General features: G+C 50.6%; 12 protein-coding genes across 12 annotated transcripts; 5 read left to right on the forward strand and 7 right to left on the reverse strand.

The window, feature by feature from the left end:
* Positions 1-207: 207 nt before the first annotated feature.
* Positions 208-1,777, reverse strand: M431DRAFT_139748 (hypothetical protein; the record flags this gene model as incomplete). Its single annotated transcript, XM_024912598.1, has 4 exons — positions 208-612; positions 680-1,074; positions 1,147-1,555; positions 1,626-1,777. The coding sequence occupies 4 exons, from the start codon at positions 1,775-1,777 to the stop codon at positions 303-305; spliced, it is 1,266 nt and encodes a 421-aa protein (XP_024776657.1). The 3' UTR covers positions 208-302.
* A 357-nt stretch (positions 1,778-2,134) lies between these two features.
* Positions 2,135-3,387, reverse strand: M431DRAFT_139751 (hypothetical protein). The gene is made up of 3 exons (XM_024912599.1): positions 3,184-3,387; positions 2,633-3,114; positions 2,135-2,565 (listed from the first exon to the last, which is right to left on the reverse strand). Exons 1-3 carry the CDS (start codon positions 3,277-3,279, stop codon positions 2,367-2,369), a joined length of 777 nt encoding a protein of 258 aa, XP_024776658.1. The 5' UTR covers positions 3,280-3,387; the 3' UTR covers positions 2,135-2,366.
* A 504-nt stretch (positions 3,388-3,891) lies between these two features.
* On the forward strand, positions 3,892-6,054 carry M431DRAFT_480599 (hypothetical protein; the record flags this gene model as incomplete). Its single annotated transcript, XM_024915885.1, has 3 exons — positions 3,892-4,161; positions 4,238-5,135; positions 5,198-6,054. The coding sequence occupies 3 exons, from the start codon at positions 3,892-3,894 to the stop codon at positions 6,052-6,054; spliced, it is 2,025 nt and encodes a 674-aa protein (XP_024776659.1).
* An 864-nt stretch (positions 6,055-6,918) lies between these two features.
* M431DRAFT_80167 (hypothetical protein) lies at positions 6,919-9,550 on the reverse strand (the record flags this gene model as incomplete). Its single annotated transcript, XM_024922912.1, has 3 exons — positions 6,919-7,538; positions 7,619-9,359; positions 9,467-9,550. The coding sequence occupies 3 exons, from the start codon at positions 9,548-9,550 to the stop codon at positions 6,919-6,921; spliced, it is 2,445 nt and encodes an 814-aa protein (XP_024776660.1).
* Positions 9,551-9,632: 82 nt separating this feature from the next.
* Positions 9,633-9,872, forward strand: M431DRAFT_506721 (hypothetical protein). Its single transcript, XM_024918849.1, has one exon. It carries the CDS (start codon positions 9,678-9,680, stop codon positions 9,843-9,845), a length of 168 nt encoding a protein of 55 aa, XP_024776661.1. The 5' UTR covers positions 9,633-9,677; the 3' UTR covers positions 9,846-9,872.
* Positions 9,873-11,460: 1,588 nt separating this feature from the next.
* M431DRAFT_4079 (hypothetical protein) lies at positions 11,461-12,722 on the forward strand (the record flags this gene model as incomplete). The annotated part of the gene is made up of 5 exons (XM_024914920.1): positions 11,461-11,517; positions 11,579-11,849; positions 11,920-12,218; positions 12,269-12,405; positions 12,464-12,722. The coding sequence occupies 5 exons, from the start codon at positions 11,461-11,463 to the stop codon at positions 12,720-12,722; spliced, it is 1,023 nt and encodes a 340-aa protein (XP_024776662.1).
* A 321-nt stretch (positions 12,723-13,043) lies between these two features.
* On the forward strand, positions 13,044-14,341 carry M431DRAFT_391323 (hypothetical protein). The gene has a single exon (XM_024914799.1). It carries the CDS (start codon positions 13,180-13,182, stop codon positions 14,314-14,316), a length of 1,137 nt encoding a protein of 378 aa, XP_024776663.1. The 5' UTR covers positions 13,044-13,179; the 3' UTR covers positions 14,317-14,341.
* A 24-nt stretch (positions 14,342-14,365) lies between these two features.
* M431DRAFT_493457 (hypothetical protein) lies at positions 14,366-14,989 on the reverse strand (the record flags this gene model as incomplete). Its single annotated transcript, XM_024917116.1, has 2 exons — positions 14,366-14,877; positions 14,959-14,989. The coding sequence occupies 2 exons, from the start codon at positions 14,987-14,989 to the stop codon at positions 14,366-14,368; spliced, it is 543 nt and encodes a 180-aa protein (XP_024776664.1).
* A 501-nt stretch (positions 14,990-15,490) lies between these two features.
* Positions 15,491-17,249, reverse strand: M431DRAFT_4082 (hypothetical protein; the record flags this gene model as incomplete). The annotated part of the gene is made up of 7 exons (XM_024914924.1): positions 15,491-15,620; positions 15,696-15,787; positions 15,855-16,181; positions 16,237-16,371; positions 16,435-16,442; positions 16,502-16,547; positions 16,611-17,249. The coding sequence occupies 7 exons, from the start codon at positions 17,247-17,249 to the stop codon at positions 15,491-15,493; spliced, it is 1,377 nt and encodes a 458-aa protein (XP_024776665.1).
* A 1,300-nt stretch (positions 17,250-18,549) lies between these two features.
* M431DRAFT_81327 (hypothetical protein) lies at positions 18,550-19,734 on the forward strand (the record flags this gene model as incomplete). The annotated part of the gene is made up of 2 exons (XM_024923027.1): positions 18,550-19,176; positions 19,240-19,734. The coding sequence occupies 2 exons, from the start codon at positions 18,550-18,552 to the stop codon at positions 19,732-19,734; spliced, it is 1,122 nt and encodes a 373-aa protein (XP_024776666.1).
* Positions 19,735-21,272: 1,538 nt separating this feature from the next.
* M431DRAFT_82167 (hypothetical protein) lies at positions 21,273-22,903 on the reverse strand (the record flags this gene model as incomplete). The annotated part of the gene is made up of 3 exons (XM_024923127.1): positions 21,273-22,282; positions 22,356-22,643; positions 22,726-22,903. 3 exons carry the CDS (start codon positions 22,901-22,903, stop codon positions 21,273-21,275), a joined length of 1,476 nt encoding a protein of 491 aa, XP_024776667.1.
* A 311-nt stretch (positions 22,904-23,214) lies between these two features.
* On the reverse strand, positions 23,215-23,766 carry M431DRAFT_480606 (hypothetical protein; the record flags this gene model as incomplete). The annotated part of the gene is made up of 1 exon (XM_024915886.1): positions 23,215-23,766. The coding sequence occupies one exon, from the start codon at positions 23,764-23,766 to the stop codon at positions 23,215-23,217; it is 552 nt and encodes a 183-aa protein (XP_024776668.1).
* Between the last annotated feature and the right edge of the window lie 294 nt (positions 23,767-24,060).

The raw sequence follows: 24,060 nt of genomic DNA on the forward strand, positions 1-24,060 counted from the left end.
TTAAAAAGACATTCGAAGGATTTAAAGAAGAAGACTAAAATTAATAATTGAAGGCTAGAGAAACTAATTGAGGTTCTGGGTTAAGCTTTTGTTGGAAGGTTTTCAGCTGCTTGATCTAGTTTTGGCTGGTTTTGGACTCAAGAAGCGACAGATCAGAGTCATTCGCCGAGTCCCATTGGGGGGGAACCCCGAACAGACACACACAAACCGGCTATTCCTTTTTGATGGTTCTAATAATATGTACATGTTATCGTTGGAGAAGCAATAGACTCATTACACGTCGACAAATTAACTTCATGCATTTAATTAAACGGTTGGCTCAGTAGCCCCTCAAACTTAGCGACAACAGCTTCGGCAGCGCCCTGGTATGATTGCGCAACGGCCTCGTCTCGCTCTCTGCCCTTTTCGGGACCGATAGCGACTCGCTTTTCACCAAGAGCGCGAGCTCCCTTGACGAGGATTGATGTCCGTGGTTGACGCTTCTCTGCAAAGGGACGGAATATGGATTCCGAGAGATTGCTTCCCAGCTCTTCGAGGTTCCTCTTGTAATTTTCATCTTGGGCATCGGTGGAGAGGTTTGGCAGTGCGGTGCTCAGGTGGTAACAATCTTCCCTGTATTGTGAAGCCGGAACGATTAGAATACTCGTAGTAATGATATGGTGATTGCATTGTCACTTACATGGCCTGGTTCGCGCCCTGTCCGAGATGGGGACTCGTTGGATGGGCAGCATCTCCGACTAACACGCAGCGTCTCGAGTACCACTGCTCTGGCTTTAACTCGTCGCGGTCAAAGAGGCCGAATTTGATGATTCGCTCGGCAGTTTTCACTCCCTGGGCAATATTGACATCCCAACCATCAAGGAGTTTTAATAGGGCATCTCGTTGAGCCTCCATCTCATCCGCTGTGAAGGGGCGCCATGTCTCTTCTCTCTCTTGCGTCTCTCGTTGTGTGAGGGCCCATGACATGGTCTTGGGGCCAACTGGATATGCAATGACGTGGACTCCATCGCCGTACCAATTGCGCATCGCCGCCATGTCTCCAAGGGCCTCTGGCATTTCTGATAGGAAGGCCGTCTTTGTATTGATGTCTCTTGTTAGCCACTGTGTACCTCGACATCATCTTGATCAGCTTGTCATCGTACGAACCTGTGTGAGACCTGTGAATGAAGGAGCACCTTCTTCAACTCCCTTTTGCTTTTGTAGAACAGCTCTTGATGCAGACTTGATTCCGTCGCATCCGACGAGGAAAGATCCCGTCACGGATTCGCCATTGCTGAAAGTTGCCGTAACTGAATCTTTGTGCTCCTGAATATCGACCAGTCCCCATCCTTCTCTGACCTCAATGCCCTCTTCCAGTACTTTATTTTTCAGTAGTAGATTAAGAACGGTTCGTCTGATGCCAGTGGCAGGCTGTTGGTATTTCTCGGCAAATGTACTTGCCAAACTGGACTGGCCCAGGATTTCTCCTGATGCTTTGGCATCCCAGAGGGCTGTGAGTGGAAGAGACTCGGCCTTGATGGCGTCTGCAACCCCAATCAAGTTAAAGACTTTAAGCCTGAAATTCCAGAGATTAGTGTTTCTGCACCATGTTTCAGCATGTTGCTGCTGCTTGACAAAATACTAACCCGTTGGACATTACCATGAGCGATGCTCCGGCATTGCCCAGTTCCCGGACCTTTTCAAAGACAATCGGATGATAGCCTTTGCGCTTGAGCAGAATTGCAAGGACAGGCCCTGCAACACCGCAGCCAATGATGAGAACGGTAGGGGGAGCCATGATACTTGAATCAGTGGCTATGATAAAGTGTCAAGTGATACTGTCCAATGATAGGCGAGGATGTTTTCTTGCTTCAATCGAGCCATGCTGCATCACCTTTGATATCTGATCTATATATACAAAAGAGCAATCAATAACAATGTCCAAATGCCAAATGTTCAAAAATTTCTCGCCGACTGAGTCAGTCGGCGTGCCACTGCATATGAGATGTCCGGTGTTGTTGTTGAGGCATATCCGAAGAATTTGGCCGGAGAATGAGGTTCAACTCCGGTCGCCATAGACGTCATGCCACATTCGGGATGCCCGCGATGGATGGGAAAGTTACAATTGGATTGAGACCTTGAGATCGAGGATTTTCTGCATGTTCTTTTTCTTTTCGCCTTCCAGAAGGATTACCGAAATCATGTTCGAATTTTCAAGAATATGAGAAAAGAAATACGGTCATTCTATACCTGGTAGTCAAAAAAGCTCTGCGCTTGCTCCTTATAGTACATCAACACCAAAACACATCATTAGGAGATTCCCATTTTAACTGCCCAAACAAAAACAAAACAACCCCGTATCGCCGACACTTTCATTTTCATCATCGTCATGACCCCACGCTGAAGCCAAATGACCCGTCAAAGATGTCGAGCTTCTTCACGTCGTTATCCGGGCCGCGCAGCGATTTCAAGATGTCGATATCCGGAACCTTGTTCACCGGGTAGAACAGCAAAAGGTTGTCCATATCCTCTTCTGTGATTTCGCTCATCTCTTCCCACTTGTAGGTATCACTGACTTTTGACATCCTATACTTTTGTCAGCCTCCATTGCACAATTATTAGGAGACCCCTATAAAGGCGCGTCCGCACTTACCATCGCATTCGCTTCTGACTGTCTTCATGATTGGGAGCAACCTTGCGCAGCCGTGTCCGCAACTCTCCAATTGTCTCAATAGCATTCCCAACATTCTGCGGCAGTTGACTGGCAATGTGCCGCCGTAGTGATGCCGCCAGCCGCGGTCCCTTGCCGTTGGTGCTGACCATGACCTGTAGAGGCCCGTCACGATGGACGCTGCCAAAGTAAAAGTCGCACTCAGGGGGCACGTCCGCAATGTTGGCCGGGATTCTCTTTTCCTTGCACAGTTTCCATATCGCTGTAGAGGCTGCCGGGTCGTCGATGGCTACCAGCACCATGTCTGCTTTGTCTAGATCGGACGGCTCGAATAGGCGGTCGATGTGTGTCACCTGCTTCTCGGCAATTCGGAATGCGACCTCATCGTTGAGGCCTGACGCAGGGCAGACGACGGTGACTTGGGCATCGGCATTGAGGCAGTTGAGGATGCGGCCAGCCGCGACCTGCCGATGAGATCTTGTTAGACGGTTCACGGACTCTTGGACTCTGGATAAAGATAAGTAAGATCTTACCTCACCACCGCCTACCACCAGGACGTTCTTGTCCTTGACGCGGTAAGCCAGAATCAGGCTCCCTCCAGGCTGAACTTGCGGAAACGGTTTGCCCATTGTCGAATTATTGTACTCAAGCAAGGGTCTCGATCAATTGCAAGGGTTTGGATACGAATCTTCGGGTGCCCACGCGACACGGTTTTGGATTTCGGAGGCAAAGACAAGGTTTCAATGCAGTCTTGCAGCGGAATTTGGGGACGGGAGCGATTCGGAGCCCGATAAGGCGAGCCGATAAGCAGCCCCGGGGAGCCGACCCACTGCAAGCCCGTGCACTGGTGTGTCTGCTACTTACAGCACTTCACAGCGCGCTTGACGCTTCCCGCCCGCTGTAATGGCGTCCGCGCGTGCCCGGTTTAGCGCCCTTGCACGTCAAGCTGATCCCTGTAGCCAGCAGCCCAGTGCGCTAATCATCGAATCATTAGCGGGGGGCCACCTGCGGCAGCGACGTAATTACATTGGAAGCCAGGCCGCATATGCTCGTACATGCGTCCACAGCCCCCCTCAGCCTCTTAGCCTTGCCTTGCTCTCCAGCTATGCAGCTCCAGGCACGGATCGGCCTTGTCTGGTCGTCTCGTCGTTCCGGGTTGCCTCTGTGATTTCTGGCCTCTGTTGCTTCGTTTCGATTTATCTTGTTCGTCGCCTTAAACTGCTCAACACCACCAAACCGCCATGTCTGGACGCAGGCTCGGCGGCGGCAGGATCCTGGGTAGCGGCAAGGGCCTTGGCCCGACCCCTCCGGCTGTGCCTCGATCATCCAGTCCGTTTGCCCCGTCCGAGAGCACCGTTTCTATCGCCTCTTCTTCGATATCGCCGCCTGCTAGTGGGAGTTTGGCCGACTTGACTCAGGATATTGGCTCTAGCATCAGCGTGGGAGCACAACCAAAGGGCGGCGCAGCCGGTGCGTCGAGCCTTGTGTGTCCCATCTGCAGCGAGGAGATGGTATGATGCCGTGATGCTATGAGGGAGAGGAAACTCTTTATTGTGAACGTATTCTAATGCTGATGGTATATTCAAGGTCACGCTGCTCCAGCTCAACCGCCACATCGACGACACCCACCAAGAACTCCCTACCGAAGAACAAAATGAGGTCAAGACTTGGTTCGACAAGCAGGTCCTCAAAGCGAAGCGCTTCCAGCCGCTGTCCATCATCAACATGAAGCTGCGCGGCCTCGAAGTTTTCGAATCCAACGAATCCAATCCGATCACGCCGCCGCTTCCAACAGGAACAAGCTCTTCCAGCAAGCTGCCCATAGAGACGCCCATCGACCCAGAAGAATTCATAACCAGAAGTCATTGGCAACGCTCGACGGGGTATGATATGTGTACGGATCCTACTTGTGGAAAGGGGCTTGGCCCTATAAACGGAAACGTCAACTGTAGGAAATGCGGGCGACTCTTTTGCGAGCAGCACACCATGTATCAGATGAAGCTTAGTAGGAGTGCAAGCCATGAACCCGTTCGAGGTTACTGGGCACGGGTCTGCGAGACATGCTACAAGTCTAGGGAAGGATACAACGACCACACCGGGACTTCAGTCGATCATACGGACATGTTCAAGGCTGTCAGGCGGAACAAGGTTGAACGACATACGTTGGAGGTTTCACGGCTGGAGAAGCGATTAACCAAACTTACGAGACTACTTGCGAACTCACCCGAGGCACTTGCCAACCCATCAAACGGCTCACTGCTAGGTCCGGTCCAATCTTTGACTGGACAAAAGAACCCTCGGAAATTAATTGAACAGTCAGTTGTGACATGGGAGGAAGATGACAAGGTTCCGGAATGCCCCTTTTGCCGCCAGGAGTTCGGCTCCTGGACATTTAGGCGACATCACTGCCGAATATGTGGCCGCGTAGTGTGCGGAGACCCTCAAACTGGCTGCTCATCAGAAGTTAGTTTAAGCATCGCTGGACGTACGTACAATCTGGCCCTTTTGTGTTTTTCTTCCTGTGCGCTAGACTAACCTGACATACAGCAACCGGCCCCGGCGCGGAGAAGCCACCCTCTTCTGCCGGCAATGGCCATATGGCCGTGGATATCAGAATGTGCAAGGAATGTAATAGCACCATTTTCTCTAGTCGCGACTTTGCAGCGTCATTGGCGTATAGACCTCCGGATCAGCGAGCCTACGAAACGCTTCGCCAGTTTGAGCGTGGCATACGGCAACTTCTACCAAGTTTCCATCGGGCGCTTCAGGCTCTACAGCCAGAGGTCAGAGAGAATGGGGAAGTCGACCTCAATAAACCCCCGCCTACGCACGCGCAAATCCAAGAAGCCAGCAAGATACGGAAACGCCTAATAGATAGCTTCTCCAAGTACGGATCTGCCGCCAAGAGACTTCGCGACTTGAATACCGATAGCCCGACCCAACAGAGATTACAAGTCGCAGTTTATGCTTATGCAAGTTCATTTTTACACACCAATATGTTGCCGCTGAAAAACCTACCTCAAATGCTGCGCCACAGATCTACGCCTTCGACATCCTCATCACACTCACATTTCCTCCCTTCGACAAATCATTCGACGTCAAGCCTGCGGCATTCAGAACTTGCCGAATCCGAGAACGCTTCTCAGGCGCCCAGTGAGACAAGTACGGTGGTCAGCTTGTTGGAGACGGAAGAAAAAGACCTGAAAGAACGCCTCGCCGTGCTCGAAGAGCAAAAATTTATGGTTGAGGAAATGGTCAGATCGGCCCATGGCGCGAGGAGATTCGAAGAAGTCAGTGCGCTGTCTAGGAATTTGGACGAGCTTACTGGTGAGATTCAGGGGCTGAGGAAGAAGATTGGGGATGTGGAGAAGAAGTGGGAGGTGGCATATCGGAATGGTGCCTAGCTGGAAAATAGCCTTGCTTTTTGTTTTTATCAGGCTGTCGAGGCGAGCTTTATTAAGCTGAAGACGGTGGTTTTTGGGGTTTACTTGGCATTGTATGGCGTTTATGGCGGATTGGGAAGCTATTTGAGTGTTCGTTTCAAGGGGAATTAAGGCAAGTTGGGTTTATCTTTTGCTTCGAAGTCATGTTAGGGAGGGTGTTTTTTGAGGATCTTGATTAGAGCGATCATCTACGATATCTTTAGAGTACACGTCGAAGTAATATAGGTACCAGATATTAATCCATCACTCATTCTTGTCACATTACTGTTCACCATATTGAGCATCGTGTCGAATTTCAAGCAAAAGGAAATAGACTGTTTCTCCTTCAAAGTCCTCACATAAACATGCGTTCATTACATTACATGCAATAAAAATAAAAATAAAACTCGGGTTATACAATGAAAACAAGCTAAGGAATAAAACATCACCATCGTAGGACCTCGAAAACGTCCGAGAAGTGATATACATCCAAACGATGCCATAGCCTCAGGCGAAACCAAACCAAACACCACCTCCCCCAACCCAAGAGCCGGAAAATGCCACACGCATATATGAATATATGTAGGTATGTGAATATGAAAAAAAAAAAAAGAATAATGTAATATACCGCCACAAAAAAGGCCGAGAACCGTCCAGAAGAATGAAAATAGAGGCCAAAGTAATGTCCGATATGCTCCATGTCGGAAAATTATCCCACATATGCAGTATACAATATACAACGAATTCAACGATAAAACAAAAACTGAAAGCGCTACTGTTCAAAGACCAAAGCAAAAAACGTAAGGGGCAGAGGAACACGGAGATCCAAGGAGGTGAGCGCCATCACTAGTGCACTACGCCCTCGACTCCTCCAAGGAATCTCCTTACCCTTCCAATTTCCAGCTCGTCTTTCTCGCTTTCAACAGCCTTGAGGAGCCCGTCAACGACGGCATCCACTTCCGTCTCCGGGACGCCCGTGCACAGAGCAACAACACGACGATACTTAACTTCGACGTCGCGGCTCCTTCCCTTGAGGGCCATGACCATTTTGCGGGTAACTTCTCTGCGGCTCTCGATGGCGCGGATTCGTGCTCGTAGGATCGTCGCAGAAGGCAGCATTCCCTCACTAGCGAAGCCACCTGACGTTGACGCCTCGTCTGCAGCCTCTAGCATAGCGGCGAGTTCGGTTTCCCATGATGACGATGGGTTGGACTGAGCGGCGTTGGATTGCTCATTCATGATTCTGAATTGGTCGTCTTCTCGAGCATGGGTAAGGTTGGCGACCTTTTGGCGGGCTAGTTGCTGTTTCTTGAGGGTGGCAGTGATTTGCTCGACGCTTCGGCGGGCCTCTCCTAGTTGGGTGGAGGTTGTTCGGAGGGTAGAATGTAGGTTGTCCAGAGAAGCTTGTTTGCTTTTCATTTCCTGCTGGAAAGTGGCACCAGTTTTGTTTAGGAGATGAGTAATGGCTAAATGAAAGGTTAGTATGTGCAAGGTAAAGAACCATATTGATCGGGTAGGGGGGATATGAGTAAGGTTCAAAACTCACAATCAATAATCTCATCGCTGCTCTCACGACTCCGCTGGCTGGATCCCGGAGCGCCGTTCTTCTCAGCAGCGGCATCGCCGTTCAGTTTTCCTTCGGCATTTTCACCGCCAATACCAAAATCCAGGGGCCGTAGGCCAACTCGGTTAGCAATCTCTGGATCGGCTCCGACCTCGAGAAGCTGAGATATTATACTCCTGTTTCCAATCCGAGCTGCGATGTTGAGTGCTGTGTCCCCTGAGCTGTCCTGGGCGTTGACAATCTCGGACATGAATCGAGCAATGCCCATTTTGGGAATGGATTGTGAACCGTTGATACCGTTGCCATTCAACTGTGTTGCTTGGCTGTTGGGGACGCTGCCCTGTCGTACTACCCACTCCAGTAAACTCTCAAGATAGTATCGGCTGGCAGCGTTGCGGCCTTTGACCGCACTCGTCACTGCGATGTGGTGCAAAACGGTTCGTCCCTTGTGATCGCGAAACTCAATAGTACCTCCCAGAACCTCAAGAAGGTCTGGGAATGAGCCCTGGTCCATGGAGTTTGTAACAAGGCATGCCCGCATAAGGGCAGTCTCTCCCGATGCATTCACCCGTCGCGGCGAGGCTCCAGCCGTGATGAGAGCTCGCAAAAGAGGCATTCGTGCTAGTGTAGCCGCCCAGTGAAGGGCGGTGTGGCTTTGAGGATCGATGGGCATATCAAGCTCGAGAGGCGTAAATGTCTGAAGCATATCATGTGATAACTCCTCTGTAGCTGAGTCCATGAAGAGACCCATCAGCATGCTTCGCTTCATCTCTACATCAGGAGACATCTCATAGGGCAGCGGGGGTGACGGGCCCTTGCCTTCGTCGACGGCGTCGCGATCGTTGAGTGCGCTTTGCTGGGTATATACAAAGGACTCGTTCGGTTCCGTGGGCGACCCCGGAAAGGCGTTGGCATATACCTCCATGTTCTGCCCATAGGCCCCGAAGCTGTCGGCGGGAGTCATGGTGACTCGTGCACGTTTTCTAGGCGGCTCGTTGTCGGGCATGCTCACACTGCCATTTGGTTGTTGCTGTTGATGCTGAGACTGCTGTTGATGTTGTTGCTGCTGTTGCTGCTGCTGTTGTGTGGAGTAAGCAGAGTCGACGCCTTGGTTGGTATAGTCGGAGGTGTAACTTTGCTGCGAGTTGCCGGGGAAATCATCGCCATTTTGCATCGAAGGTTGGCGGCTAAAGCTGGGGGCTCTTGATGGGCCATTTCGACTTCGGGGTCCAGGGGAGCCAAAACGAGCTTTGCTGATAGCAGCAACTGCGTGTGAGGCCGTGCTGGAAATGTTCTTGAAAAAGGTGCCCGACAGACCATTGGGTCTTCCATCCCCTCCAGCATTGTACATGCGTTTCCTCTGTGCTGCCATGGCTTGTTCCTTGGTTGGGGTGTTGAAATCGCCTCGGCCTGCAACACCGCCATCCTGACCCATATCGTAGGTCAACAATGGTCGCAGCAGCTCTTCCACACCGTACTGGCGGCAGACTTCGACTCCTCGCTCGAATTTTATCCAGGTGCCTTGATATTTGCCGTAGCCTCCCTGCACCTTTTCGTGCTCGCCAATCTGAATCTCCTTCTCGAGGATCTTGGTGCGCTTTCCCTTGTCGACGCCGGCGACTTTGAGAATCTGCGTGGCATTCAGCCAGGAATCGTGGCGACGGCGCATGACGGCCACGTTATTTACTTCCATCTCGTACACATCGACACCCGAATACGACGCCTGTTTCACACAATGTCAGTCAATGGCTCCCCGACAGCTCGAAATGGCGGGGAGCAGGCCATCTCTCGCCCCGAAGCGCTGCGTCGGCATATGGCGGGAATGCATACCGAGTAGATTTGAGGCCCGTCGACGCCGCCATTGTAGCCGCGATTAAATGAGGCCGCACGCCCAGTTTGTGACTGCTGGCTCATTGTGAAGGACTGTTGCGACGATTGCGACGCGGATGGCATGGCGGAGTGTGAGTGTTGCCTTGCCTTGTCGAGGAAAGGTTGAGGTTGATACCGGTCAGCGGTTGTCGCACGAGATTGGACACGACAAATGGTGGCACTAGCGAGCTCTCCCAACCCAAAGTCTAATCCATATACTTGGCTCGAGAAAAAAGTTGATGCGCGCCGGATCCAAAGTTGCGTCGCCGCCTTTTGCTTGTTCTTTCTTCTGCTCGACGTTTACTTTGTCGCAAAGCTGTTGATCTGTCGGAGGGTTTGAGCGAGGCCGGTGTTGGAAGCGAAATGAGACCGCCGTGGGTTGCTGGCAGGGTAACAGGCAAGCACCAACACAAGCAGCAAATCTGCAGCAAAGATTGTGTGCAAGGTCAAGGTCAGTTCCGGTATGTAACTATTATTACTACTTCTGCCGAGAGGGGGTCGGCAATGTCTCCGCTTTGCAGAATTGCAACGAATGAAACAGCGGAATCACGGCTGCAGATTAACGATGCGCTTGTCTCGTGGTTGTGGAGGGAAAAGAAATCCCGAAGCGAGGACGCGAGTTGAGGTTTTGGTCTCAGAATCAGAACAAAGGGCTACAGGTGAAAGGTTCCGAAACCTTACAGGGCCTCCGTAAAGGTTAGGCTAGGTTGGATACTTTGCACGGATCACGCAGCAAGGAGAACAGAACACGAAAAAGGATCAAAAGCCGTGATGCAATGAAAATGATGTGTGGGGGCCTGAAAAGGAACAGACATAGAGAGGCATATGCATAAGGCTTTCCCCGTATGTACATCAGACCTGCACTGCAGGAAATATTGCCTGTGCGAGGTACGAGGTACGAGCACTAGCACGAGGTACTTGGCCTGGAAATGCCAATTTCGATGCGGTGCGCGTGTATTTGCATTGCAACCTCAAACTCAATTAATTGAATCGCCGGCGACGTGTCTGTTTCGTGATTTCGTGTCGTGCGTGTCGCGCCACGCGACAAAGCGACCCTTATTTTTGGACTTTAATTGCCAGTGAGATGGATCATGGTGGGGTTAAGTAACCCTGGGCTTGCTTCTGACTTGATGTGAGACTGTTCCATGTTTGTTTTGTTAAAGATGCTTTGAGTGGCGCCGTTTTGGAGGGCCATTCAACATTTTTGTTTACTCTCAACACTCGGTCTCTCTGCCAATCACGGCAAAGAGCTGTGCATTTGCAGTGTGCAGATGGGTGTTGACAGCTGACGAACCATATGTACAGCCGATACGACGGTATACAGTAGCCAAAGAGCGGGATGTCATCATCGGCTCTTACAATTGGGTGCCTTGTTCTTTTGTACCGAAGCTCTTCGTCATCTTGATCATACGTAAGATCCAGGTCCTCTTGATACGAGCACGGCATATTATACAGTAAGCTGCAATGGTTGCTTCAATCAATGGCCGACTACTTGTACCAAGACCTTGAATACTGTATCAAGTACCTTCATAGCAGATGCCTATGAGGGTTACATTTTGTCTGGTTTGCAGATACACATGAATGGAACAAGATTCTTCATGAAATGCCGCATCGTTGCGCAATAGCCCAACGAACCAACAAGGCTCGTTGGTTGCCCAATGGCTGATGCTATGTAAAAAGCGCATCTAAAGGCCCTCCCGCTAAATTGAGTGCAAACAAACGCTGAAGCGTTGTCGGAGCTGTCAAAGAGTCAATTGGCCGCTTCACGTGATGATACGGCCTCTTTTGCCCCGCCATTTTACTTTTGCTACCCCACCATCGCTGCGATTGTGACTCAAGAAGGCCGATTGTATCTACTAGATATTAACCTCTTTTGCCTTGCAAAGTCTGTATTTCATTCAATTCATTTTTGTTTTACATCATATATACAGCACGAACATCAATTCGCGCCCAAGATGCCTACCGTCATCCACCGAGAGCTGATACCAAGCCATTCGAGCGTCGCTCGCCTTGTACGTTGCGCTAACCTTGCGTCGCATCACATGTCTGACAGTTGGAATAGTGTCGCCCAAGACTGCCAAGGCTCTCCTCGACGCTGGCTACATCGTTCGCGTCGAGCGATCGGCGGAACGTATCTACAACGATGAAGAATTCGCAGAAGTTGGCGCTGAATTAGTGCCTGCTGGATCGTGGGTCAAGGCCCCCAAGGAAGACATCATTTTTGGCCTCAAGGAACTTCCCGAGGACGACATCGACCTCCCCCATTCATACATCCACTTCCAGCACATCTTCAAGAAGCAGACTGGATGGGTCCCTTCACTTTACCGCTTTTCACGAGCTGGCGGTACCCTCTACGATTTGGAGTTTTTAACGGATGAAAACAACCGGAGAATCGCGATTCGGATTTTTCGCAGGTTATGCTGGTGCGGCCGTGGCCTTCATCTCATGGGCTCACCAAGTCCTCCACCCTGGCGTCACACAAGGTGAAGTGCCTCTTTTCGAGAATACTCCTGCTCTGGTTTCACACGTTAAGTCTGTGCTTGAGCCGGCTATTGCTGCCAACAACGGCCAAGCTCCCCGTATTATCATTATCGGAGCTTTAGGACGCTGCGGCAGTGGAGCTGTTCAGTTTTGCCGTGAGATTGGACTCGACGAAGAATCTATCATCAAGTGGGACATGGACGAGACAGCCAAGGGTGGACCTTTTAAAGAAGTATGTTTTACTCTCTACTTGTTTAACAACTTCCGTATTAACTTTTATAGGTTGTGGAATCGGACATCTTCGTCAACTGCGTCTATCTCGGACCTAACCCCGCTCCTCCTTTTGTCACTTTTGATTCTCTTGCGACCCCAGAGAGGCGACTACGAGTCATCTGTGATGTTTCATGTGATCCGAATAGGTTAGTTGCCACCATTATTGTCGACGCCCTGGCTCTCATAATACTAACAACTGCGCAGTCCAAACAACCCTATCCCCATCTGCTCAACCTGGTCCACTTTCGATAAGCCTACGATTCCAACCTCCAAGCCTGTCAATGACCCGGAGCTAAGAATTATTGCCATTGATCACCTTCCAACCTTGATCCCACGTGAATCCTCTGATGAGTATTCTGGTCTGTTGCTGCCAGCCTTACTCACCTTGGACCGCCGTGATACCGAGGGCGTTTGGACAAGGGCAGAGCAAACTTACAAGGACAGAGTAAGTCAGTTGCCTTAGAGTAGCCAATTGGCTTCGCATAGCTCGCAACTTTTCATAGCATATATATAATAATGAGAGAAAAAAAGGCAATCTCCAAGAGATGAGCTTTGGAGATATCGGTGTAGTTGATACAGCTTGGGAAATAGATGGCATAAGATACTATCTATAACGATATAGTAACATGATGTATAAAAAATAATTAATTATCGTAATTACTCTAGCTCTTCTGTTGCAAATGATTTATTAATGATCCAAAGGGAGTATTTTTCGTTGCAACTCCAATTCAAAATCAGCCGGGGTTTAACCAATCACGATCGAATCTTTCCCAAATCTAGCGATAAGATACTGGCATATCAGAAGCTTCATTCATTCATTGCTCCACCATCTACAAAGCACACCGGATTCTTCGATTTCCTAAGGCATAATTCTGTTCCCTTTGGTTAGCTCATGAGAGCCTAGACCTCTCCTATTCAGTATGCCTGCCCCCTCATACCCTCTTCCCACGTCACCATCACCAGTTCAGCTCTATCGTCATCTACTCCGAGAATGCTCTTACCTCCCTCCAGCCTTTCGAGCTGAGATTGCGTCTACAATTCAAGATCGTTTCCATCGTCATCGCAAATATGACACGCGTGCAAAAGCTCATCTTGCTCGAGCCTACACGGCTCTGCGAACGCTGCGAGCTGCCAATAGCGGCGAAAAAGCAGCAATGGAGAACCTGATATTCAAAGGTTTTGGGAGGTCAGGAAGTAGGCGACGAGAACTAATGGCTCAATTTGTGATTCCGCAAGGCCCCAAAGATTCGAGGGCTCTCGAAGAAGCTCTTGATTCAGCAAGGAGAAGCAGCGAAGCTAACAAGGCTTCTTCATCAACGACACATGCTACAGCGGATGGCACCGTCAAAGCCAAAAAGGCATTTTTCGAGAAATGGGACCAACAGAAGCTTATGAGAATTCTGCAATCGCAGCGACAGCAGCAAAGAGACACAAAGGGTACGGCCAGCTGGCCTGGGACTCCGGTTAAGACGCTTGATCCGGACCAATTCATTCCTAAAGAGACCATTTGGGGGAAACCACCTGGAGAAAATCTGAAGCAGACGAAAAGGGCCAACTGGTGGCGACGAAATGCTGAAAAGATTATGCCTCCTTTGGGCAGAGGTGAATGGGAGATGCTCAAGGAGCTAAGCAATGGAGGCCAGGAGAGGGGCGAGTGGCAGATACCAGAAAGGCGCCCACTTGCAAACTCTTTGGCGGCGACAGAAGAGATAACGGCACAGACAAGATGGAACTGGAAAGGCTATGCTACAAAGCCGACGGCCATTGTCGAAAAGCCGAGATCTCTAAAGCAACAGCGGCGAACTGGCCAAAAGGACAGCGGTCCATATAGTGTCAAAGATCGCGACCGCAACTTGTCAACAAGATGGTTTCAGAGAGCCTACACTAGAGCATGGCAACTTACACCAACAATGACACAGGATCCCAACACGCTCAAATACTCATTTACATGGGGTAGCATCCAGTCACGGCTCCCTCCAGCGGCCAAGCATCAACTCGACATCTTCGAAGGCGTGGATGAGAACGGCCGTAAACAGAAAAAGACTGCATCGTCGTGAAGACATGAACTTTTTTATTTACGGCTTTTAAATGCGGGATATATACGGTTTAGTCGGTCAGGTTGGCAACCTTGTTCAGCGTCGGTCCGTCAACACGCATTCCCACCCACTCGTTCATTGCGGTGGCTCCGATGAGCTCATAGAACTTGATGCTCGGCTCGTTCCACTTCAGCACCGACCACTCTAGACGACCGCCGTCCATTGCGACAACCTCCTTGGCCAGCGCGGACAGCAGCTTCTTGCCGTATCCTTTGCCACGGTATGAGGGGTCGACGTAAAGGTCTTCCAGGTAGATGCCAGACTTGGATCGCCATGTACTATAGTTGTAGAAATAGAGCGCCATTCCCGCGGCTTTGCCTTGTTCGTCGAAGATGAGGAAACAGCGCGAAGGACGAGTTGCTGAGATGTTCTCAGTCACGGGCAGGTTGTTCTGGGGGCTGACAACACCCGATGGCGCAAAGGCAATTGTGTTCTCCAGAGTCTCGACCGTCGCCTTGACAGCATCGGATTCCTTCTCATAGTCGGCAAGATCCTGGATGAAGCCCAGGATTGTGGGCACATCTGCGAATGCGCATTCATGTTAGCAGATCATTCTTATCATGCTTCTCACTTGGCCAATTGCACAAGAGGGAATGAGCCTACCCTCGCGGTATGCGTGTCGAACAGTCGCCATTTTGCTGGGTTTATATATATTCTCAAAATTCAGATCAACTAAAGACACAGATGATTGCGGACTTGAGGAACTTCAAACTACATCTACAAAAGCGAACGGCGGCTCTTAAGTAAAGTTGGAGAAACGCAGTGGGGTCAGACAAATGCAAAATCATTTTGCCCATCTCGGGATTCAAGGAGGGGCGCATGGCGGGGTCGCCGCAAATAGCAGCGAGTCAGCGGCCGCCGATTCTCAACTGGCCTCCATTCCGATGCGCCTTTGCTGTCGTCAAAATCGCCCTTCTGGTGGGCTTACCTGATCCACCACTGAATCTGGGCGGCCTTTGGGCGGCGTCTCTAAAGTCCATCTCCGATCCATCCAAGCCAATGCCTATGTGCCAATGCAGTGACTTGTCAACTTGTCAAGGGGCTGCGGAGTTCCGCCAGGAACATCGGCACTTATACGATATACTATGAGTGCTGTTTCAGCCTTCAGTAGCAACGGTCCGATGGATCTGGTCATCTACACCTTGAACTTCCCTCTCGAGATGAACAGCCATAGCACCAGCTGCAATCCAAACAACGCCAGGGCGACGGGTTGAAGCACCTCTACGCCATACGCCTCAGCAAGCGCACCGACTGCAAAGGGAAAGCTGTATGATGAAAAGTGTGTTAGCCACAAGTCTGACGCCCGTGAAAATGTATGGAATAAGACGGGGAAAACGCACACGGCAGATCCAGACACGGCAAATGCTGTCGCAAAACCAACGGAGACGAGGTGCTTTTCTGGCGGCAACAACTTGGTCATGACACGGATTCCCTGAACATGATGTTGTTAATTCTATTTCCTCGAGCCAAAAGTCTGGAGCACGAGTCAGGCAACTCACTGAGGGCATAAGCATTCCGATTGATACTCCAACAAGCGCAGCCATGACAGCGCTGACTGCAAACTCCTTGCCGAACCAAACCCCAAGCTCCAGTCCGATTGCACTGAGCAGGTATATCGTCACCATGACTTTTTCTCCCACATATCCGGTGATCCAGCCCAGTCCGAAGCGGCCAGCCGTGAGACCAATCCAGAAGCCCGAAGTAGCCAGAGAGGACGCCGTAGGCGAGCCGTTGCGGACGTTCATCATAAAGGTCAGAAGCCAACCTCCAATAGTGACCTCAGATCCCACATAGAGAACCATGAAGAGAGAGAACGTCAAAGTCACCTAGTCAGCGTCAGTTTTACATCAACCTGGTTCTACAACCAAAGTGGGATAATACCCGATTTTTCAAGACTTTGAGAGTTCCTGCTTGTGCATTGGGCGACGGAGTCGCGTTCCGTTGACGGAATCCCGACCCAGTATCATCCCAAAATGAGGTTGTTACAGCTATACAGGCAAGACAAGCCAAGCTCATCTAGATAGATGAGAGCATGTGAGCCGACAGTTCTTCTATACGAAACACAGCGATTCAACTCACCATTAGACCTAGATTGTGTTAGTTCGATGCAGCAACAAAGATAACGTTGACTTGGAATATCACTTACAGTAGAAGATCCACCAATTTTCCACTTTGGTCGCAATTCTGGATATCTGCAATAACCCGCATGAATACAACAAACTCACAACATTCGAGAAGAGGTGTGCGCAACATACCAGAATTGGAGACAGTGTCGCACCCGCGCCCCAAAACCCATGCAGGAATCCCAGCAGCGTGCTGCCTTGAACCAGGCCTCCAAACCAACTATTCCAGCTTCCATTCATCAAGCCGCTCCCAAACCCCGTCAATACAAGGAGACAGACTACAACTGGAAAAGGAGGATGCTGCGAGATGCCTAAATACGCCAGGACATAGGCACCAGTTGCCGTCAGTGCGACACCACGTCTTCCAGCTATAGCATGGAGGCGGTTGGAGGTGAATGAGGCAAGCACACAGCCTACCATGGGGCTGAGAAACATGAGGGAGACGATTGAGTGAGGCAGATGATAGTATTTTTCAAAGAGCGGCACCATGGCGCCCGGTGCGCCGTCATTCATGCCGTAGACGAGGAAGGCGAAGAAGCACGACAGCACACGGTACTTGTTCCTGGGTGGGTCGTTCCATCTCTGGGCCGTGGAGACGGCACTTTCAGGTGGTAAGGCTGATTCGGCATCGTGGACCGAAGGCTCGGGGAACGGAGCTGGGAGATCCGGACCAGAAGATCGACGCGGGATGGAAGCTATGGGGGCCGGTGGGGAGATGGGTTGGAGGAGGATGGTCTCTGTCTCTGCTGTGACGAGTTCCGTCTTGGACATGGCGAGTATGTGTGTGGTAAGTTAGTACATATATTCCCACAGTTTGTATACTGATTTTTTTTTTTAACCACACTCTCTTTCTTTTGACGGAATTATCTACTACAATGAACAAAGTCTAAGTAAAACTGAATTATATAAACCACGAGACACAGCAGCCCATTTAAAGGTCCAAGCTGGTCGGCCTCCAATTTATCCGCGTATTATCCAAACCCAGCACTCACACACTAGATTCGGCAGCTCCCCGATTCTCCGCCATCGGTGAATAAGCCTGCCCTGCGTGTGACCTCCATTGCCGACACTCCCCGACAGGAACGTCGATGCCTTTTGGCTTGCAGTAGTTAAGATTTTCATTATACTTGCTAGGCGTCCTCGGTGAGTGATGGGCGTCGGGAAGCTTATTACGAAAGTATTACGAAAAATATGGCTGATCGTGTGATGAGACGGAGAAATTGAAAGATGTCGGGGAATTACTGATTGGTTCTCTTTCATTCTTGTGAGGATTTAAGATGATGCTGATGGTGATGGATTGGTTGTTGATGAAGATGTTTGTGATGGGGGAATGTTTGAGATGACGAAACTTCATCACGAGACTTTATGCGGATGAAATGATGGCTTCGAGCTGACAAATGGGAAGGTTGTTGTACCGTCTGATTCAATGATAAGGATTGACTTGGTTTCCCTTGCAGGGAGTTGAATAGCAAGGGAGTTGAATGATCGAGGCGACAATGTGATTCGTGAGACTGCCCTGACTACCTTGAGCATTTCGTTGTTAGCGAGCGGCCTCCCATCAACCAGAATAGCAACAGCTATCTGCTTACAATGATAGGATGATCGCTTGAAAGCAAACAGAAACTTCGTAACGTACCTTTGCCAAGATGCTATTTAACTCGATACACACTTTGTAGGTGCCTTTGACTATTCAGTCTAGTCGATTCTGCCTGTAATGCCCCCTTTTTACTTTTTTTGCGGCACTACTGTTTGTCCGTCTGTTTGCCCTAACCGTGAATCATCGGATCAAAGTTGAGCAAGTTTTTGCTTCGACACTGCACGATCAGTTTCCATTCACCTTTCGTTACTATAGAAGACATCAGCAGGGTTTCAACAGCGTCTCAGGTAGCCGACTCACCTGTTCTTCGCCTGTTCCATCTAAAAGTCCAGAAGAAGCAATACCGTCCTTTTCGTCGTCAAATGATCTGAATCCTCAACTCTTTTGTTCAAACCATCTCGTCCCAAATAACGCAAAAGACATTACCCCTTCCTCAACCAGATCCAATCAATTCAACCGGACAGACTCCAAACGATGCGTATCTTTTCCGCTCCCAAGCCTCAAGAAAGGCTGTCACTCGTCACGAGTATTCAATTCGTCGTCGAACTCGAGTTTCTCACCCCACCGGTCTCTGACGAGCAGACTGTGCCTGATCGCGACCGCAGCTTCCACTACTTTGCCTCTGCGCTCCAAGATGCCGGCCTCCAAGCTGCGTTTCTCCTAGAGGAGAAGAACAAAAAGGAAGAGAATTATCCAGAAGTCAATGACCAAGTCAATGACAATGACCGAGACACAGACGGCCAAATGACTGAAAGTCAACTCCTCGCCCAGGCACCCAGGGGAAGTATCATCAAGACCAAGCACAACGGCAACATGTTCATCATGAGCCCCCAATCGTCCATCCCCTGGATCAAAGCTGGTGCCAAAGACAACCCTCTCCTGAGATACTGGCTGATCAATCCCGATAGCAACATCAGTGGTCACGGTCAACACGAGACCTGGCATCCAACGGCGCTCACCAGCCCGATCCTGCGAGAATCAGAGGCCAACAATCTGTTTCCGGGACTCAACACGGCCATTTACACCATCTGGACAGCGCATTCAGCAAGAGTGCACATCAATGATGCCTGCGGTTTGCACGTCCACGTCAGCCCGGCTGTTGTTCCATCTCTTGCTCAGGGAGTTGCTCAGGGGCTTAACCAGGGACAAAACCACCATGGACAGAGACAAGATCTGACAACTCTCCAGGTTCAACGCGTCGCCACGCTCGTCGTCGTTCTCGAAAACAGTCTGCTCTTCCACCTGTGCTCGCCTCACCGCCGTCAAATCCATACCCAACTCATCGCCGCTTCAGGCCTTGCCTATGCGACAAACTCTCCAACTTGCCCCCTCGCAGAAGCAAATCTTCCCCCAAACATCCTCAAGGGCACAGGAGCCGTCGAAAAGGCCATCAAGTTTCTCTGGACAGCTTCCGACCTCGATCAAATCAGCCAGATGCTCTCACGTCATCCCAAGACTCGTGACACTCGTCCCACGGCCTTGAGAATCAACACTCACAAGCACGAAGACGACACCGTCTCGCACATGCTTGAATTCCGTCATGCGCAGGCTGCTTTCAACCAGGGCTTCGTAGATAACTGGGTTCGCCTTGTGCTGACGGTGTGCAAGGTGGCCTTCCTACCCACCGAGAGGTTCAAGCTCGTCGTTGCCATGCTTTAGGAGACGGTGCGGACGACAGCTAGCCCCGGGGATGCGTGGAAGACGCTGCTTAGAGTCCTTAATGACTTTGCGGCGGTCAACTGGCATGCGCGAAGCAACGAGCAGTTCTGGGTGGGCCATCTGGCGGTGCAGGATAGGAAGTGAGGAGCCATTCCTGTCTCCAACGATGCCAGTTTCTTTTGTCTTTCAAACGGTATCAAATCCTCAACTTGAACATGATCGGAAAGTTTCGCGGGGGCATAAGTCTACATGCGTGTAACCACAATTACACGCCAAATCAGCAGCAGCCCTTTGTTTTCCCCAAGAGACTATTCGTCTCCTTATCATTCAACAATTTTTTTCAGCTGGCTACTTGCATGCCATCGTAGCAGCACAAGTGGGCTAAGTCAGCCCAAGGAATGGTCGCCAGGCACACCGATGTTACACAACCAAATCTCGCCCGAGAGATATAGGCCGGGATGATAGTAACACTCGGGTCATTGGTACTCGTATTATGATGCTATTTTCACATGGACAGGGAATTTTTTTTTCATTTGCTTTTTATGGATGGTATCCAAATACGGAGCACGCATTGCTGATTCTTTCCTTTTCGCGAAATAGGGGTGCAGCCAGAGGCTTATTTTCATGCACGTAAAATCAAGGTCCTATTACGACTTACAAGTGACAGGAAAAAGTATTACTGTTTCTCCGGTCTCTATCATTACCAAGTCAACTATGTAGTCCTAAGTAATATCAAATAGTTCACATTCCTTCATCCGTACCACAAAATATGGAACAGTAGAAAAAATACAACGCCTACTCCCCATCAGGCATCATGATGCCTCATCCTCCCTCCAGCCCAAAAGAAAGAGAGTCATGAGCTCCAATCTTCGGCGCAGTCTCCACCGAACAAGAAAGGTTAAAATCAGCGAAACCGAGGCCTAGGCTCTCCCCCCAGAGAGAACAAAAAATAGGCCACCAGCCAGCCACCCCATATTTTCTCCGCACGCGGGAGGAACTGACTCAAGCAAAAACGAGATAAACATGGAACCAAGAAGCTTCTTCGTTAGAACAAAACCTTGGCTTAGTTGTGGCGCAACAAAAGAACGCCACGGTCCGGGAAGTTTCCTTTTTTATTTCCAGTTTCCAGAACTATTGATTCTTTCTTCTTCGCAAAAACATGCTCTGATATTCTATGAAATTGAAATAAAAGATTAGCCGATGATGCTCTGGCTATGCCGGCATTTCAATCCCGACCTTGGCAAGCCCTCAGCTCGTAACTAGCTGGAGCCTATTCATCACTTTGGCTAGGCCTAGATCCGTCTTCGGAGGGCTCCGTAGCGGGGCAAGGATTTGCGCAGGTCCGGCTCGGCGATCAGAGAATTGTTGCTCCGTAAATGTAAATGCACGAGTAAAAGGCATGGAAGGCCAAGAAATGGATTCGGAACTATTATCCAATCCTGTTTGAATATTTCCAACTAGTCATTAAATTACAATCATAGACTCTGAACGTGGTCCCCCTTCATGACTCATAACATAGGTAATGAAAAACAAAAAAATTACAGCAGGTACCGATATTCGGGGTTCAAGTCGCCTAGCTCTGTCTTCTCTTCCTCCGAGAGGTCGGGGACTTCAGTCATGTTGTCCCTCTGCTTGTTGGCCATCAAGCAGCCAATTCCGTAAATGGTTGATGCAATCATGGAGATGACTGTAAACGCAAGGCACACGCTGTAACCCGTAGTGAACTTGGGCGCATCCTTGGTCAAGAAGATGAAGACAGCAATGATGCCGCCCAGGTTACCGTAGCCGACCTGCCATGCGCTGCCGACGGCACGGCGAGTGTGGCTTCCCAGGTTCATGTTGAACCAACAAACGACGATGGGCATGGCAGTGTATGCGCCAGACGTGATGAGGAACAGCGCGCCGTACTGGACATTCTTGTTGCTGTGCTCTGCAAGGAGAATGGCAAAGCCAGCAATGGCAATAAGCATGCTGACAATGGCAAACGCAAATCGGTGGCGCAATCTATCGGACAGGGTAGCAATGAGAAGAGAGAAGCCGAAAGCGGCGGCCCACGGTGGGACGCTGCGCAGCTGAGTTTCAATGGGGTTGTAGTGGAAGGTCGAGATGATCGTGGGAGCAAAGTAGGCATAGCCGTAGGCGGGGACAATGAGGCCAAAGTACATGAAGCCACCGGCGATGACCTTCCAGTCCTTGAACACGTTCAGGATATCCTTGATCGTCATTCTCTTCACGTGGCCAGAGCCGGTGCCCTGGTCGACGCGGAGACGTGCTGCGACGTACACGCGCTCGTCCTCAGTAAGCCATTTGGCTTCCTCAGGGAAGTCTGGCAGAAGGAAGAAGAAGAAGAAGCTGACGAAGACGGTGAGACCGCCCTCGATGATGAAGATCCAGCGCCAGCCGTGGTAGCCACGCAGGCCGTCCATCTTGCCAATGGCGGCGGCAAGGAGACCACCAAAGGCACCGGCGAGGGTCGTGCTGTTGAAGAAGAAGGAGTAACGTCGTTGGGCCTCAGATCGCTTATACCACATGCCAATGAGGTAGAAGGCTAAATAAAAGTTACACTGGTTAGCTCGCGACCACACAACACGACACCAAAAGCATGATTGCGAGAAACGTACCTCCTGGAAACATGCCAGTCTCGAAAAGGCCGAGGAAGAAGCGGGTGGCGAGCAGGCCGCCGTAGCTCTTGACCAGGCCTTGCATCATGGTGGTAAAGCCAAAGAGGAACATGTTGATGGACAGCCAGACATGGGGCTTGAATTTCTTGAGCAGGATGTTGGAGGGCACCTCGAAGATGCAGTAGGGCACGAAGAAGATGACCAGAGCCGTGTTGTACTTGTCGCCAGTGCCGAGATCCAAATCACCAGCGAGGCCAAACAGCTTTGCGTTGGCAATGTTGACACGATCTAGTGAATGGTGATAGATGTTTAGTATGATATGTATGACATGACATGACATAACATGAGTGTATATGCACATGCAACTCACCCAGGAATGCAAGCAGGTACATGATGCAGAGAAACGGCACGACTCGCATGTCGATCTTTGCCATCAGGCGCCGCTCAGTTGTGTGCGGCGGGCAAACAACCTCGTCGGCAGCAAATGGCACTTCGGTGTCACGGATATCGGTCGAGTTGCGACCCGAGCCGCTGTGCTTTTCGTCCATTGCTGCGGTCTGTGTTGGAGGACGAATTGAATGATGAGCGTCTCCCTATTCCTAAAACAAATGAAATTCTTCTTCTTTCCTCAGCTGGAACTCTGAGAATAAGGGCAAAGCCCACGTGAAATAGTGGAGGGAGGAGGAAGCACAGGCTTCGATGTTGGACGTTGGCAGGACGAGGGAACAAGCGAGTGGAACACAAGAGACAAGAGGGATCTGCCGGACCCTATTTGTACTCGGACTCGGCAGCTGGTGTGCTCGTGCTCTCCCAGTTCCCCAGGATATTGTCGCATTGTCGTAAATCCAAGTCAACAGGGCTAGGCTCTTCTTAGTCGCAGCCACTGGCATTCGTCCAACAAGCGAGCGACGGGGTGGGCCGCCGTCTCGTCATCCAGGAGGAGCAAGCCGACTATTTCGGACCGCCCACGGCGTCCACGGACTCTGACTCTGACTCCAGTCTGCTGTAAGACTTTGCTCCAGCTGGCTGCCGTCTTCGCCATCCGGGCCACATTAGTCAAGCTGCGTAAGGCATCCTGGCAGATCGTGGCGCCTGTGGAGCCGCTCTTCCTCCGCATCCTTGTCTCTGGCCAGGGATCCCCACGCACAGCGTCGTTGCTGTCACGGTGCCCCAGATTCACCGACTGCCGACTGTCTTTGTCGTGTGGAGAAGGCGTGAGAAAGTCGGATGCGTTGGGAGATTCTGATAGGGAGCTGATCTGAGCTGAGGAGAAGCAGCCTACTGTAATGTGCGTGCCCGTCGACGTTATTGGCAGGGATTGAATATCCATGTCGACTACTTGCGTGCGCACAACACCAAGCCCAAACAAGTCGTGAGCGGCTTGTAAATTTCCCGAGGCATCTTCTGTCATTGGCTCTGTACGCCAAGGCCCCAACCCAAGCCATCCCCGCCGCGAAAAGGAACCTCAGCCATGAGTCCATTGCCCTTCCATGCCCCATTTCCCCGGGTTTTCGCTCCCAGATTGGTCTTAATGGGCTTCAAACAGCGTGCTGACGGACGTCTTTTAGCAGCCAATCTAGCCTCCTTAGCTCTTGTTCGAGCCATCCCTCCTCCCCTACTCCTAGGCCCTATTGCCTATGTAATCTCTCTCCGCAGCGTCTCGTGGTTGGGGAATTGGAGAAGCCGTTCGAGCGGTCCGGACTTG

The sequence above is a fragment of the Trichoderma harzianum genome, assembly GCF_003025095.1.
Source record: "Trichoderma harzianum CBS 226.95 unplaced genomic scaffold M431scaffold_4, whole genome shotgun sequence".
NCBI classification, from domain to species: Eukaryota; Fungi; Ascomycota; class Sordariomycetes; order Hypocreales; family Hypocreaceae; genus Trichoderma; species Trichoderma harzianum.

Bases quoted from the DNA above. Each gene is read 5' to 3' on its own strand.
- M431DRAFT_139751 (XM_024912599.1), bottom strand. From the start codon at position 3,279: ATGGGCAAACCGTTTCCGCAAGTTCAGCCTGGAGGGAGCCTGATTCTG. The intron at 3,115-3,183 runs GTAAGATCTTAC...TCTCATCGGCAG, and splicing joins TGGTGGTAGGCGGTGGTGAG to GTCGCGGCTGGCCGCATCCT. The intron at 2,566-2,632 runs GTAAGTGCGGAC...ACAAAAGTATAG, and splicing joins AGTCAGAAGCGAATGCGATG to GATGTCAAAAGTCAGTGATA.
- M431DRAFT_506721 (XM_024918849.1), top strand. From the start codon at position 9,678: ATGGTGGCACTAGCGAGCTCTCCCAACCCAAAGTCTAATCCATATACT.
- M431DRAFT_391323 (XM_024914799.1), top strand. From the start codon at position 13,180: ATGCCTGCCCCCTCATACCCTCTTCCCACGTCACCATCACCAGTTCAG.